Source organism: Gadus macrocephalus, chromosome 19 (genome assembly GCF_031168955.1).
Source record: "Gadus macrocephalus chromosome 19, ASM3116895v1".
NCBI lineage: Eukaryota > Metazoa > Chordata > Actinopteri > Gadiformes > Gadidae > Gadus > Gadus macrocephalus.
The window spans coordinates 6,161,810-6,175,182 of record NC_082400.1 but is presented as its reverse complement, the minus strand read 5'-3'; the positions used below and the strand labels follow the sequence as shown (position 1 = coordinate 6,175,182).

General features: G+C 44.8%; 1 protein-coding gene across 3 annotated transcripts in view; it reads left to right on the top strand.

Moving 5' to 3' along the window:
• The first annotated feature begins 507 nt into the window (after positions 1-507).
• Positions 508-13,373, top strand: part of lrrtm4l1 (leucine rich repeat transmembrane neuronal 4 like 1) — a 57,994-nt gene continuing 45,128 nt past the window's right edge. For all 3 annotated transcript variants that reach the window (XM_060038893.1, XM_060038892.1, XM_060038894.1), the window contains exon 1: positions 508-1,248. In XM_060038893.1, the coding sequence (XP_059894876.1) occupies positions 1,245-1,248 (4 nt within the window). In that variant the 5' untranslated portion in view covers positions 508-1,244. The remainder of the gene's footprint in view (positions 1,249-13,373) is intronic.

The window sequence follows — 13,373 nt, the reverse complement described above, 5'->3', positions numbered from 1 at the left end:
TTCTACAGACAGACTATACATATAGCTATAGGTATGTGATGATGAGTAGTATATAAACTTAAATGTATATCTTATGTATAGGAAGGCTATATAAATAGAATATCAGCCAATAATGCAAATACACTGTATATATGTATAGGTCCATATACTCATTAAAATACATGTGTTACGTAATTGTATCCTATTGTACGTTTGTAGGTCCATATATAAACCTACAATTATAAACATGTATACATTATCTACAGGTAGGCTATATAAATAGATTATCAGCACATGCATAAATGTATATGCATACAAACATATAGCAGCAAGCAAAACAGCAGCAAAAATCTACGGCATAAAAAAACACATCGCATACATTCATGATCCTGCCAATATACACCACTGCCTGTCGTTCCCCATCTCCGCCAACATCCCCTCTGTCTCTCTCCCACACACACGCGCGCCCCCATAGCGTAGCACTGTGCACGTCTCCCGCTTACAGACCCCCCCCGCACACATACACACACGCGCGCGCGCGCGCACACACACACACACACACTAGGGCTCTCACACACACACACACACACACACACACACACACACACACACACACACACACACACACACACACACACACACACACACACACACACAGTGTCTTCACATCACCAGCCTGCACTGGCTGCAAACCTCCCTCCTCTCTGCACAGATCCCAGCCTTCTGTTCCTACTGGATGTTTGCACACCTTTTTCCACAGCCTTCATTCCGTAAAGAAGAAATTAAAAAAGGGCTGTCCACGAGCTACTTTTTCTTTATGTCTGTTTGCCGCTTTATTTGACATTTCTTTGGGCATACATCCGATTTCTTGGGTTGCCAGGGAGAGCGCATAATTTCTGGATAACTCCCCACCAGCGTCTCAAGTTAAACGCTGCGTCTCTCTCGACGACGGGTTGCGTTTTAACACGCGTCCGTCTCCTTTTCCAAAAAGTTGTGCAGCTCTATGCGTGATAAGTGCGGTGTTGTGCAGCACCAGGACCGCGGACCCGCGCGGCGTGGCTCCGCGTCGCGTCCACATCGATCCCCCAGAGGGAGAAGAGCAGGTGAACCCGCTCCAGTGTGCGCGTCTGTCTGCAAAAGACGCCTGCTGCGTTGCGTCGCCACCGTCAGCGGTGAACGGCGAGACTTCTTGGGAGGAAACAACCGGGGACCAAGTCTTGAGCTGTGCACCGGACGTCAGGGGGTTGTGAACCAGATGCATCGACATGGGTGAGTGGACATGCAAAGTCTGGTTAAAAAAAGATGCCTGATTGTTATGTTTCGACAAAGTGGGAGCAACGATGGTCGGTGAGCCACAGTGGGCGACGTGATGATGATGGTCCGTTGGCTGCATGGAGATTATTTTTTTCGCTCCCATATGATCACACATGCAGCAGATTTTGGATAACTGGATCATAGACGTGCACGTTTATTGGATTCATTATTATTGTCCCTCCGGGCCAACTATTGTGTCGTAATGATTGGCGTTTATATACTTGATGGGGATTTTTTAGTTTCTGGGTTGAAGCAAATGTTCATTAAAACATTATGCGCATCGGAGGACAGACAAACTATCGCAGATTTCTTCGACCTCTTTAGCGCACTGTGGGCTATCACATAACAGCCATTTCCTGCGATACAGATACAAATTTGCATTTTCCTTCTTCAAATATCAAATGTATGGATTCATCGTAAAAAACTACTTTGACATCACGGCGCAAAAATCCCTCTCCATCCAAAATCATAAAAAAGCATCAAAGTTGAAACTCTATCTCTGCGACGCCTACACTCGGTGTCCATTAAGCCCAACATGCACACAGCATAGCCTGCATACCTCTCACCCACTCCATTTCACCAACAAGCAACAACACACATACACATTTGATGTACCAACCTGTGACACAGAATGCAACAACAATGTCTGAAGGGACCTCAATCCCAAAATCCATTACCCACTTATTAGAAGTAGCCTATGTTTAGCTCTTTGAAAGGGTTGTATACATTACAGACTGCAGAGGGGAAAACAAATTTGTCATCATTAATTGAGTGGGTATAATTTGCTGTTATGGAACATAAGATCAAGTTGACAGCACATCAGGTTGAGGAATTAGGTGAAGCACTTAGTCGCAGAACAAAAGGGCCGTCGCACCACCTGCCATCGCCTTCGTTTAATAAAGCCATCCATCGCTCACCCATAGCCTTCACCGGCTTATTAAGCCCCCCACCAATTCTCTCAAACTCACCCTGAAACTATCTGATTCATGCCGTGATTTATGCACCCACCCTTTCATCTAAAACAATCCTACTGCATAATGGACACGGGAGAATGTAGAAAGTTGTCAATCTAAAATAAATGGCTTGATTGTTCAGCTGCAAAAGGGATGGTGGACGGCCAAAAGGGGGGGTAAACACAAGCCAGGTGTTGAATACAATATCCCCCCGAGCGCAGCGCTGGGTCAGCCTTCACCCGGAGCCATCTTGAACGTTGCTCCAACGTTTAGTCTGAAACACGACGAACAAAAGATTCTGAGTGAAAAGGAGAAGAGCGTGAGGGCACAGGAGTACGCAGCAGCCTACACCTCAAGAAGGTCGGGGTGGGGGGTGGGGGGTGGGGGGGTGAACACATTCTTTCAATTTGTTGCAGTCAGCCGTTTTACCTCAAAACACCAAAAAAGTTGAAGGGGTTAGCGGCGGGATAGTCTAGGGGCGAGGGTGTTTTGAATCCCAGTGAGTTTGGGGTTTGATCCCCCAATGTTGCCCTGGCCCCTACCCTACCTATGGGCGTCCTGGAGCAAGATGCTCGCTCCTACCCACTCTTAAGGGGCCTGAACACGGCCACTATACCAACACCGACCATAAGTACACTGGTTCAACATCAGAAACAAGAAACTGCCATCAACCGCCAAGGGGATTGGCAGTCTGCTGCCATTGTTGGTGTTTGTTGGGGCATTGTGTAAACACCATAAGGGACTGTGGATAAAAGCTTCTGCTACATCAGTGTTTCTCAATTAGGGGTACATTGAAGGATTGCAGGAGGGAGGGGAAAGGATGAAAAGAATGAAAAATGAAACCGTGGTTGCATGAAGCCTGAAGTGTCTTTTTTTTTTCTAGGACAAAGCTTTCTCACTTCAGGTCAGGCCAGGTTCAGCAACACAAGAAGTTTGGCTGAATGCATTTTTTACCTTTAGAAATAGTTTTACACCACTGAAAAGGGGTACTTTGCTGAAAGAAATATCTCCATGGTAGGACATCGGTGAAGAGAAATCCGAGAACCACTGCGCTCAATGACTAATAGCATAGGACCGTGATTTCATTATGTCTGCTCATCAGATGACCTTGTGGTCCTAAACAGTAAGGAGGGGGGGGGGGGATTCAGGATGGCTGCGTTGTGTATCCACTCTAGCTCCCTTCCCTCCTCCAAACACATTTATCTGTAAACAGTGAACATGCTTAAATATTTGAATGTGTAAAGTGCATATGTGTCTGTGCGTGTGACCTGTGTTGGACTACTGCTCAAGTACGAGTATGCTATTAGTCATTGAGCGCAGTGGTTCTCAGACTTTTCTTCACTAATGTCCTACCTTGGAGATATTTCTTTCAACAAAGAACCCCTATCAGTGGCACAAAACATTTTCTAGAGGTAAAAAATGCATTCAGCCAGCCTTCTTGACTTGCTGATCCTGGTCTGACCTGAAGTGAGAAAGCTTTGTCCTTCGAAAAAATCGACACTTCAGGCTTCATGTAACCACTGTTAGGTAATTTCTCCTTCGTACATTTTGGTGTTTATTACCATTCATTTTCGCAGATTTGACTAGTACTAGTACGAGTACTGCTGACCTAGAAGTATTCCAGCAGGGGTGTTTCTTCATTTTACAAGTACGGTAAAATTTGTAGTATCAAACATTAATAGTGCTGTTCTATTAACGCTCTAGTTCTGCAGTTCTAGTTCTACTGAAATAATACTACCAAATAATAATAGTACTACCACTCTCGTCTAATACTACAGCACTAGGAAACTGCCTTTAGCAATGCGGAGAGTACTCTTACTGTTTATGAGGTACCACTGCATCTCCTAAAACTATTCCATCCCAACCAATACTCATCTAGTACGACTAACTCTATGTGCTGCTACCATTCGTGAAGTACTACTGAGATGCTGTAGTCTACAGCCTAACAGTCAAACCAGAAGGGCAATAAACCAGTAAAGAATCAGTACACACGTCCCACTCCACCATGGAGATGATGGGATCTCACAGCACTAGTGGGTGCTAGTACTCTACTCAATCCCCCTGCATGAATAAAACCTCAGCTCAGGCAAACATATACAATACGGTGAGTGGTAATTTCACGCCGGTAATGGAACGCTCCCCGTGTGTGCTTGGCTCTCTTCAACCACCAGCATCGCGCGCCTACTCTGCAGCGTGCAGAGCTGCCACCGAGGGCTGCCCTTTGATTGACAGAGAGCCATGTTGAACATCGCGTGGGGAACATGACCTCCTTACACCCATCGTAACGGGCTGATGATGACTCATTTGGGGGCGGGTGTGTGTGTGTGCATTCCAACACCTGTTAGACGCAATCCGGCAGGGTTCGATTAAAGCAGGGCCAAGTAGACAGCGTTTAGGATGCACAGGTTGTATAGAGATTAGATGAGGCGGTCTGTGCTGTCAGGCAGATGGGTGATTTGTTTGTTTGTTGTTTTTACTGTGTCATGGAGACAGTATGTAATATTGCGACCGGTTTTACTTTCAATGAATATTCACGAGTAGATTCGGAATAAGCAAAGGCGACTTTATTTTCCATGCTAATAAAGCTCTTTTGAATTGATAAGAGAGAGAGAGAGAGAGAGAGAGAGAGAGAGAGAGAGAGAGAGAGAGAGAGAGAGAGAGAGAGAGAGAGAGAGAGAGAGAGAGAGAGAGAGAGAGAGAGTGGGTGCGAGCGGAAAGAAAGACAGAGGGAGACAAAGAGTTTATTGTCAATGTGGCAGACAGTGATAGACATAGAAAATGAGAAAAAATATCTCAAAGTTAGAATTTTAAAACACGTTGGCTTGAATAGCAGACGGGGAAATAGTAGAAAAGGGGAAATAATAAATGAGTTGATTTTCTCTATGGCTTCACTTCAAAGTTAAACCTGCAGGGTATAGGGAACTTAAGATGTATAGAAAAAAATTCTTAGTAATAAACTCATTTTTAGAATGTATACTAGAACTTTAAAAACAATACACATTTTAGAATGCTTTTTATATTTAATTTTAACGATAAAAAACTACAATATGATGCTTTTCCTCAGCATACAGACATTTTCTTTATATTTTTACAGGGAAATCATAATCGGATAAAGCAGGTAATAAATAATAATAAATTCATACCATCATTCACGGACATAACTCTATTACTGTCATGGTCACCGTGCAGAGTGAGTTATTGCTATTCAGATGATAAGGAGGTGTGTGCGTGTGTGTGTGTGTGTCTGTGTGTGTGTGTGAAGGATGTTTGTGTCTCTGGTGGGCGCAGCGCACTCTATTTTGTGCAAGCTTCTACATTGCGATACGATCAACGAATATTCACTTCAACCATGTGTGTGCTTAGCATATTTGAGCTTCCTTCCTGACTGTTTACTCTGTTATTTTGCCACAGAGAGGTTATTTACATATTAATACTCAACACTCAACATTAGTTACATACTTATACTGAACACATAAGTTTTATACTTATACGAAACACATTAGTTATATGCCTAAACATATTAGTTATACACTTATAATAAAGACATTAGTTATATGCTAATGATTAACACATTAGTTACATATTACGTTACACACTAGTTACACACTAATAATTAACACATTAGTTATATGCTAATGCTTAACATATTAGTTACACACTAATATTAAACACATTAGTTATATGCTACTTAAAACATTAGTTACACACCATTATTAAATGCATTAGTTATATGCTAATACTTAACACATTAGTAACACACCAACATTGAACACATTAGTTAAACCAATACTTAACACACTAGTTACATATTATTACGTCACACATTAATATTAAAAACATTAGTTCTATGCTAATATTAACCACATAAGTTCCATGCTAATCAGGGGTGGGATTCACAGGGTACCTCACCATACGGTACATGATCCATGGCCCACGAAACCAATAATCTCACGAGCGATTCTCCGATAATCGATATAATGTGGGACAATCCTATAACAATGCATCACGATAAATGTCTGACTATGAATAATATTGATTTGTTTTTTTATTATAGATGCACAGTGTATCAATTTTCATATCGCACGAAGAAGGCCGATGATATACCGCCGTATTGATATTATGTCCAACCCCTAATGCTATTACTTAACACATTACTTACATACTAATGCTAAACACATTAGTTACATGCTAATGCTAAACACATTAGTTACATGCTAATGATAAACACATTAGTTACATGCTAATACTAAACAAATAGTTACATTCTAATACTAAACACATTAGTTACATGCTAATACTAAACTCATTAGTTACACACTAAAACCGAACACATTAGTTACACACTTATACTAAACACATTAGTTACATACTTATGCTAAACACATTATTTATATTAAACACATTTCTCACGTAGGAACCCTTATAAAGTTCTAAATAACATAAATACTTAAGTATTAAAACGTAATCAGCACATACGTTGTAGAAATACATAGTAATGCATGAATCAAATCATAGTTAATCACTGTTTATCTGACTAGACACTATTCAAGTAAAACAAAGTACGTTAACTTTAACGAAGTAACTAAAGTAGAACAAAGTAAGGAAATGTACACAAAGTAAGTAAAGTGAAACAAATACGTGCCATCAGTATAGCACAATGCCTATGTAAGGCCCAACATTGAATACACGTTGCTGTTTTACAGAGGAAACGGTTCGTACGGAACTCTGTAATCACTGAGATCATGAATGCTAGAATTAGATTAGCAGCATTAGCATGGTATCAGGCCTTAATGGAACTCTTAATGTGAGTGGAGAGGAATACTCAACTAGTCATCAATCTCTCCTTCTCCTCTGATTATAGAATACATACAAAGTCGCCGCCCAAGCCAATGGTTCGGATGAAGCAAATTCGGCTAATTTGCGGGTTCACTCAAGGTAAAATATTGCAACTTTTGCGCAGAAATAGGCGGTTACTAACATCTAAAGGGTAATACAGTTTGTATATCTCCAAGTGAATTTTCACAGCTTGCCAGCCATCCATTCATTCCTTTTTCCATTCATTCCGTTGATTCACCCTTTGCTCTGTATGTTGATCGGGATATAAACACAAACACACCTTTAAGTGGTGCCTTAATGCCCCTCCAAGTGCACTTCTCCAGCCTAGCCTCCATACATTGAGGGGCTTTCCTCATCCAATCCTCTACCTCTCCTCTACCTTGACCAGACCTTCATTCCTTTATTGTTCACAATCAGAAAACGGATTAATTGAGGTCACAAAATGTGTAATGATTTAATTTTGGCATTTACTACATGCTGTCTAATCCTGGCAGTATCTCACTGACAATTACAGGTGCCGGGGCTTAAAGTGTTTGGATGTACCGCCCCTCCCCACACACACGCCCCAGCTCAGCCGTATTCACCCCAGCTGCACATCAAGTGCAACAGATGTTGTAAAATAAGCTTTTATCGTAACTCACTAGGATGCTTTTCTTCCGCTGCTCCATGCGTTGGCCATGAGTCGAAAATGACTGCCCTATTCGACTGTTTAATTAATGAGAGTTAAATCATCAGGTTATAAGTGCATAAAAAAGGAAATAAAAGTACCTCATTTCAATATCGCAACGCCAGCGAGTGCAATAACTCAGCGTTGCATGATGGGAAACCTCAACCCGATAGTATGTCATATCTGTCCTGAGAATATTTTTTAATCTCATGCGCCTTAAATCTGTGCGAACACACACTCAATGATGTAATACATCATGCATGCACACACAGACCCCCCCCCCCCCCCCACACGCACACACACACACACACACACACACAGACACACACACACACAGTGTAGCAGCCGGGAGGTTTTATGTTTTTTTGCTTGCATCAGCTCTAATTCCACACCGCCACGCTATAAAGCGCCAGGCTGCTGTTACCGTGAGCGACTGTCTTTGGGCGGGCAAAGGGTGGGGATGGTGGAGTGGTGGGAGGTGGTGGTGGAGGAGGTGGTGGAGGTGGTGGTGGTGGTGGGAGGTGGTGGTGGAGTAGTGGTGATGGAGGTGGAGTGGTGGGAGGTGGTGGAGTGGTGGGAGGTGGTGGTGGGGTGGTGGTGGTGGAGGAGGTGGTGGAGGTGGTGGTGGTGGTGGAGTGGTGGTGGAGGAGGTGGTGGAGTGGTGGGAGGTGGTGGTGGAGTGGTGGTGGGAGGTGGTGGTGGTGGTGGTGATGGAGGTGGAGTGGTGGGAGGTGGTGGTGGTGGAGTGGTGGGAGGTGGTGGTGGAGTGTTGGTGGTGGAGGTGGTGGAGTGGTGGTGGAGTGGTGGGAGGTGGTGGTGGAGTGTTGGTGGTGGAGGTGGTGGAGGTGGTGGTGGTGGTGGAGTGGTGGTGGGAGGTGGTGGTGGAGGAGTGGTGGTGGAGTGGTGGGAGGTGGTGGTGGAGGTGGAGTGGTGGGAGGTGGTGGTGGTGGTGGAGTGTTGGTGGTGGAGGTGGTGGTGGTGGTGGGAGGTGGTGGTGGAGGAGGTGGTGGTGGTGGTGGAGTGGTGGGAGGTGGTGGTGGTGGAGTAGTGGTGGTGGTGGTGGTGGTGTAGTGGTGGTGGAGGTGGAGTGGTGGGAGGTGGTGGTGGTGGAGTGGTGGGAGGTGGTGGTGGTGGTGGTGGTGGTGGGGGTGGTGGTGGTGGTGGAGGTGGAGTGGTGGTGGTGGGAGGTGGTGGTGGTGGTGGGAGGTGGTGGTGGTGGTGGAGTGTTGGTGGTAGAGGAGGTGGTGGTGGTGGAGTGGTGGGAGGTGGTGGTGGTGGTGGAGCAGTGGGAGGTGGTGGTGGTGGAGTGGTGGGTGGTGGTGGTGGAGTGTTGGTGGTAGAGGAGGGGGGAGGTGGTGGTGGTGGAGCAGTGGGAGGTGGAGCAGTGGTGGGTTAGAGTGACGGGAGGCGGTAGTAGCCAAAGGTTAAGTGCTGCGTTTGGGGGAGGCGTAAGGCCAAACAAAGAGAGTGCTGCCACTGTTCATACATGTGGACCCCCTCCCTCCAGACCAACACACGCCCGTCCCACGATCCATCACTGCTCTCCGCCCCACCCAGCTCCCGGGCTGATATGTCATGTCGAGCACGCAGGAGGCGTTCCCTGTTTAATGCAGTGTAATGATTGTTACGCTGTGGTTTTCCCGAGATCAATTTGTTATTTCCCCGCCCTCGTTTCTATTGTGTGGTGTCCCCTTTTTTCCCCCGCAAGTCACGCTCCAGGCTGCATACAGTTTGGATCAGAGTGCGTGTCCCGGTGCACGTGTGAGTGTTCCCCATATTAACCATCCCCGGTATCAAAAAGGGTTGGATCGTTGCTGTACTGTCTCCCAGTACGCACATTGTACGTTTTAGTTATGGAGGGCTGGGAGGTGTATGTGTGCGCTATGCTTTTCTTCATATCAGTGTTCTGAGAATAGGTTTCTATGTCTTGATATTTAAAAAAGGATCTAAAAACATCTCAAACTGAAAAATGTCACTGTCTGCACAATTCTTTTAACTCTCTGATGTCTTATTTGTTCTGTGTTTTAGTTAATTGTTGTGTGTTAGCTTTGTGTTATGTTTTCTCAGTGCTGAAATATCATACCACTTATCTTGACCAGGACTCCCTGAAAGAGGAGATATTGTATCTCAAAGGGACCTCCCTGGTTATATAAAGGATATATATATGAAAAAGAATCTTATATATTATATATCAGCAATTTGATATATTGCTTTCCCCCCCCCCTGCCTGTAAGTATTCATCTTTCTAAATAAAGCTTCTCTTGATATTAAGGTTACCAAGGTTACTATACAAAATAATGTAAAGATTTGGGCTGTTTTGTTTCAAACCCACTCTCCCCTCCGCTCTCTCACTCAAAAACTCTCATCTTACAAACAGCCGCTTTAAGCAGCAGGAAAACAATAAGGGATATAATAATACATACAGAACGATGCGTATTCCCGTCGCATATATGTCACGGATACAGTGCTCATTCCCATGACATCTCCCCGCACCCCTGATATGAAGAGAAGGCTCCATATCTATATTCATAAACCTCCTCCAGCTTCAATAAACTATATTGGAACAGCCTAATATGGACACGTAGCACATTCCCTTAGCTTATCTGTGTTTTTTTCCGTGACAATCTCCAACCGCAGAGAGAGAAAGAGAGAAGCCTCTGGAAGCAACGCGCGCCTCTGCCGTTGCGTAACTTCACCTGTGGTACAAAGTCTGCACGGTTCTCCTGAAAACACCGGGCTATATTTGTGTTGACTTTGGGGAGTCACTTGATTTCTTTGAAGTGCTTCACTGCTTCGGGGGTGCTAGCCCTGCTTGGCCACCACAGCTCGGCACTCTGGGTAATAGTCTTTGCGTCAGTGCGCCTTGAATTCAAATGAAATACAAACTTGTCGGACGGCCAAGCACGGGCGACAGCCGAGTCCACTGTGTCGAGAGGAAGGGGGGATAGGGGGAGAAGGGGGGATGGAGAGAGAGACAGAGAGAGAGAGAGAGAGAGAGAGAGAGAGAGAGAGAGAGAGAGAGAGAGAGAGAGAGAGAGGGAGAGAGGGGGAGAGAGAAAGAGGGAGAGAGAGAGAGAGAGAGAGAGAGAGAGAGAGAGAGAGAGAGAGAGAGAGAGAGAGAGAGAGAGAGAGAGAGGGGGAGAGAGAAAGAGGGAGAAAGTGAGGGGAGAGGAGAGAGAGAGAGAAAAAGAGGGGGATAAAAGGAGAGAGAAAGAGAGCGGGGGGAAGAGAGGGACAGGGAGAAGGGAAGGAAGAAAGAAAGAGGGGAAGGGAGAGAGAGAAAGAGAGGGGGAGAGAGATAGAGGGGGAAAGAGAGAGAAAGGGGAGGGTGGGAGAGAGAGGGAGGGGAGGGTTGGGGAGAGAGTTGGGGCGAGAGAGTGGAGGGCGGGAGAGAGAGCTGGTGGGTAGAGAGAGGGAGAGATGGGGGCTGGGAGAGAGAGTTGGGGGGGAGAGAGAGGGGAGGGTGGAAGAGAGAGTTGGGGGGGAGAGAGATGGAGTGAATGAGCTGCCACTGTCCTGAGTCACATTTCTGGAGGACTCCAGAACAAGCCCAAAGAACCGTGGGACATTTGGAAAGGGAAAATAGTTAGAGCAGATTTCTTAATGAGGTTCTTGTCATACGGATCATTGAGAATATATTCAGCTTTTTTCATTGGCCAAAATAAAACCCAAAATAGAATATAAAATATGGTAACAACGTGATAAAACACAGTGATATAATAGTGTAAAGTGGACCAATGTCTAGTCTTCAGACCAAAACGAATAATAATAAATCTGTACTATTTCAACAAGCTATTTTGTTTTACAACCAAATATAGTCAAACTAATAATAATAAATAATTAAGCTGTCGAGAACTCTGACCATTCTGCGCGCATGGTGATGCGTCTCATACAAAAGAACATACAGTGTATTGTATTTTTGTCTTTATCCGCCTACACTTTGAGAGACAACTTCTCATTTTGGAGAATACATTGGAAGGATCTGTGTGTGTGTGTGTGTGTGTGTGTGTGTGTGTGTGTGTGTGTGTGTGTGTGTCTCTGTGTGTCTCTGTGTGTGTGTGTGTGTGTGTGTGTGTGTGTGTGTGTGTGTGTGTGTGTGTGTGTGTGTGTGTGTGTGTGTTGGTTAGTGCTGAGCCCTAATATTTGGGTATTCATTTGCAGGTATTCAAAGCTCAAACTGAGATTGAAATGCAATTTCTTCCTTCTTTTTTTATAAGATGATAATAATCAATGCAAGATATATTTGCGAGCGGCACGTAGAAGGTTAGGTTACATTGCACAGAAATCCCAGGGATAAAATACTATTATACATATATGCAAGAGATGTCCTTCAGTCACGGAATGCTCCATGTCGGGGAACCAATCAGCACGGCATGAAAAAATAAGCCATAAGGCATCTAAATCCAACACAAATCATTAGTAACTCAGGCTCTACTTACTACTCAACGCATGGCAGTGATGTTCTATCTTAGCTTTAAAGATAAGATAGTACTTTATTAATCACAGAAAGGGATTTCTTTGACTGAAAAATATAGCTTTTCAAGCGAAATGATTCCTTGTTTTTTCCTTTTTGCGTAATTAAAATAAAACTGTAGGAAGGAAAAGTGATAAATTGATAAAAACGATTCTGCAGCAGTGGTGCCCACCGGCTCTGATTCAGGCCTGAGAAATATATGGAGAGTGAAGGGACATTCTTTTTCTATGAATATTCAAACATTCATTCTGAGCCTTAACATTAATCCAAATCTTGAAATGATGTATTGGAGCCAGCCCTAGTGCGCGTGCACGTGCGTATGAATGTTATGAGTGTAACTCATGTGAGAATAGCAATTTGTGTGGATATTTATAGAATATATCTACACCCGAGCAATTCAATTCAGACATGCGCCCGGCATTGGCCTGTCTTTGAACCTCATTGGCCTGAACATCATTCTCTCAGAGACTACCTAGGTGTCTTTATCGACTTTACCTAATACACTGCGGACAAAAGGCAGGCTAAGGCTGGGGGCAGGACAGTGTACAGGCAAGGGTGTTAGACTCCCTGCCTTAAGGATGCCTGGATCGATCTCCAAGGTCCACCGACGACCCTGTAAGCAAGCCGTGCTAACCCCCTAGCTGCACCTTAATCACACGTATCTGAATCCACCACTCCGAAAAAAAGAAAAGAGATGCCAAACGGCTAAATAAATCACTCGATAAGCAAATAAGTCATGTTCACCGACTGCAAGACTACAGTGCCAGATTAAGCGGCCTGGTAAAGATCCGACATGCCGCAGGGCATTAGCTGTGTCTCTCTGCCGTGCCGCGCTCCATGACCGGTAATGACCCTGTGATGGATCCGAGAGACCGCCCTCCCTCTCTCAGTCTCCCCCTCCTCCCTCTCTGTGCTGTAAAAAGACCCCCATGGGTGCCCCCCTGATACAGTCCTGTCCAATGAGTTTCTATCACTCTCCGCGCGGAAATCCATGCGGCGCCGCGGCACGCTAATTAAAGTGGTTGTCCTGCGAAGGCGTCGATGAGCTCCAGCAGTGAGGGAACAGCAATAGCCCCTTACAACGGGCCAAGGGATTTCTTTCAGTTTTTAATGCGCCAAAGTATTTCTCCATCTCTGCCCCCCCATTACC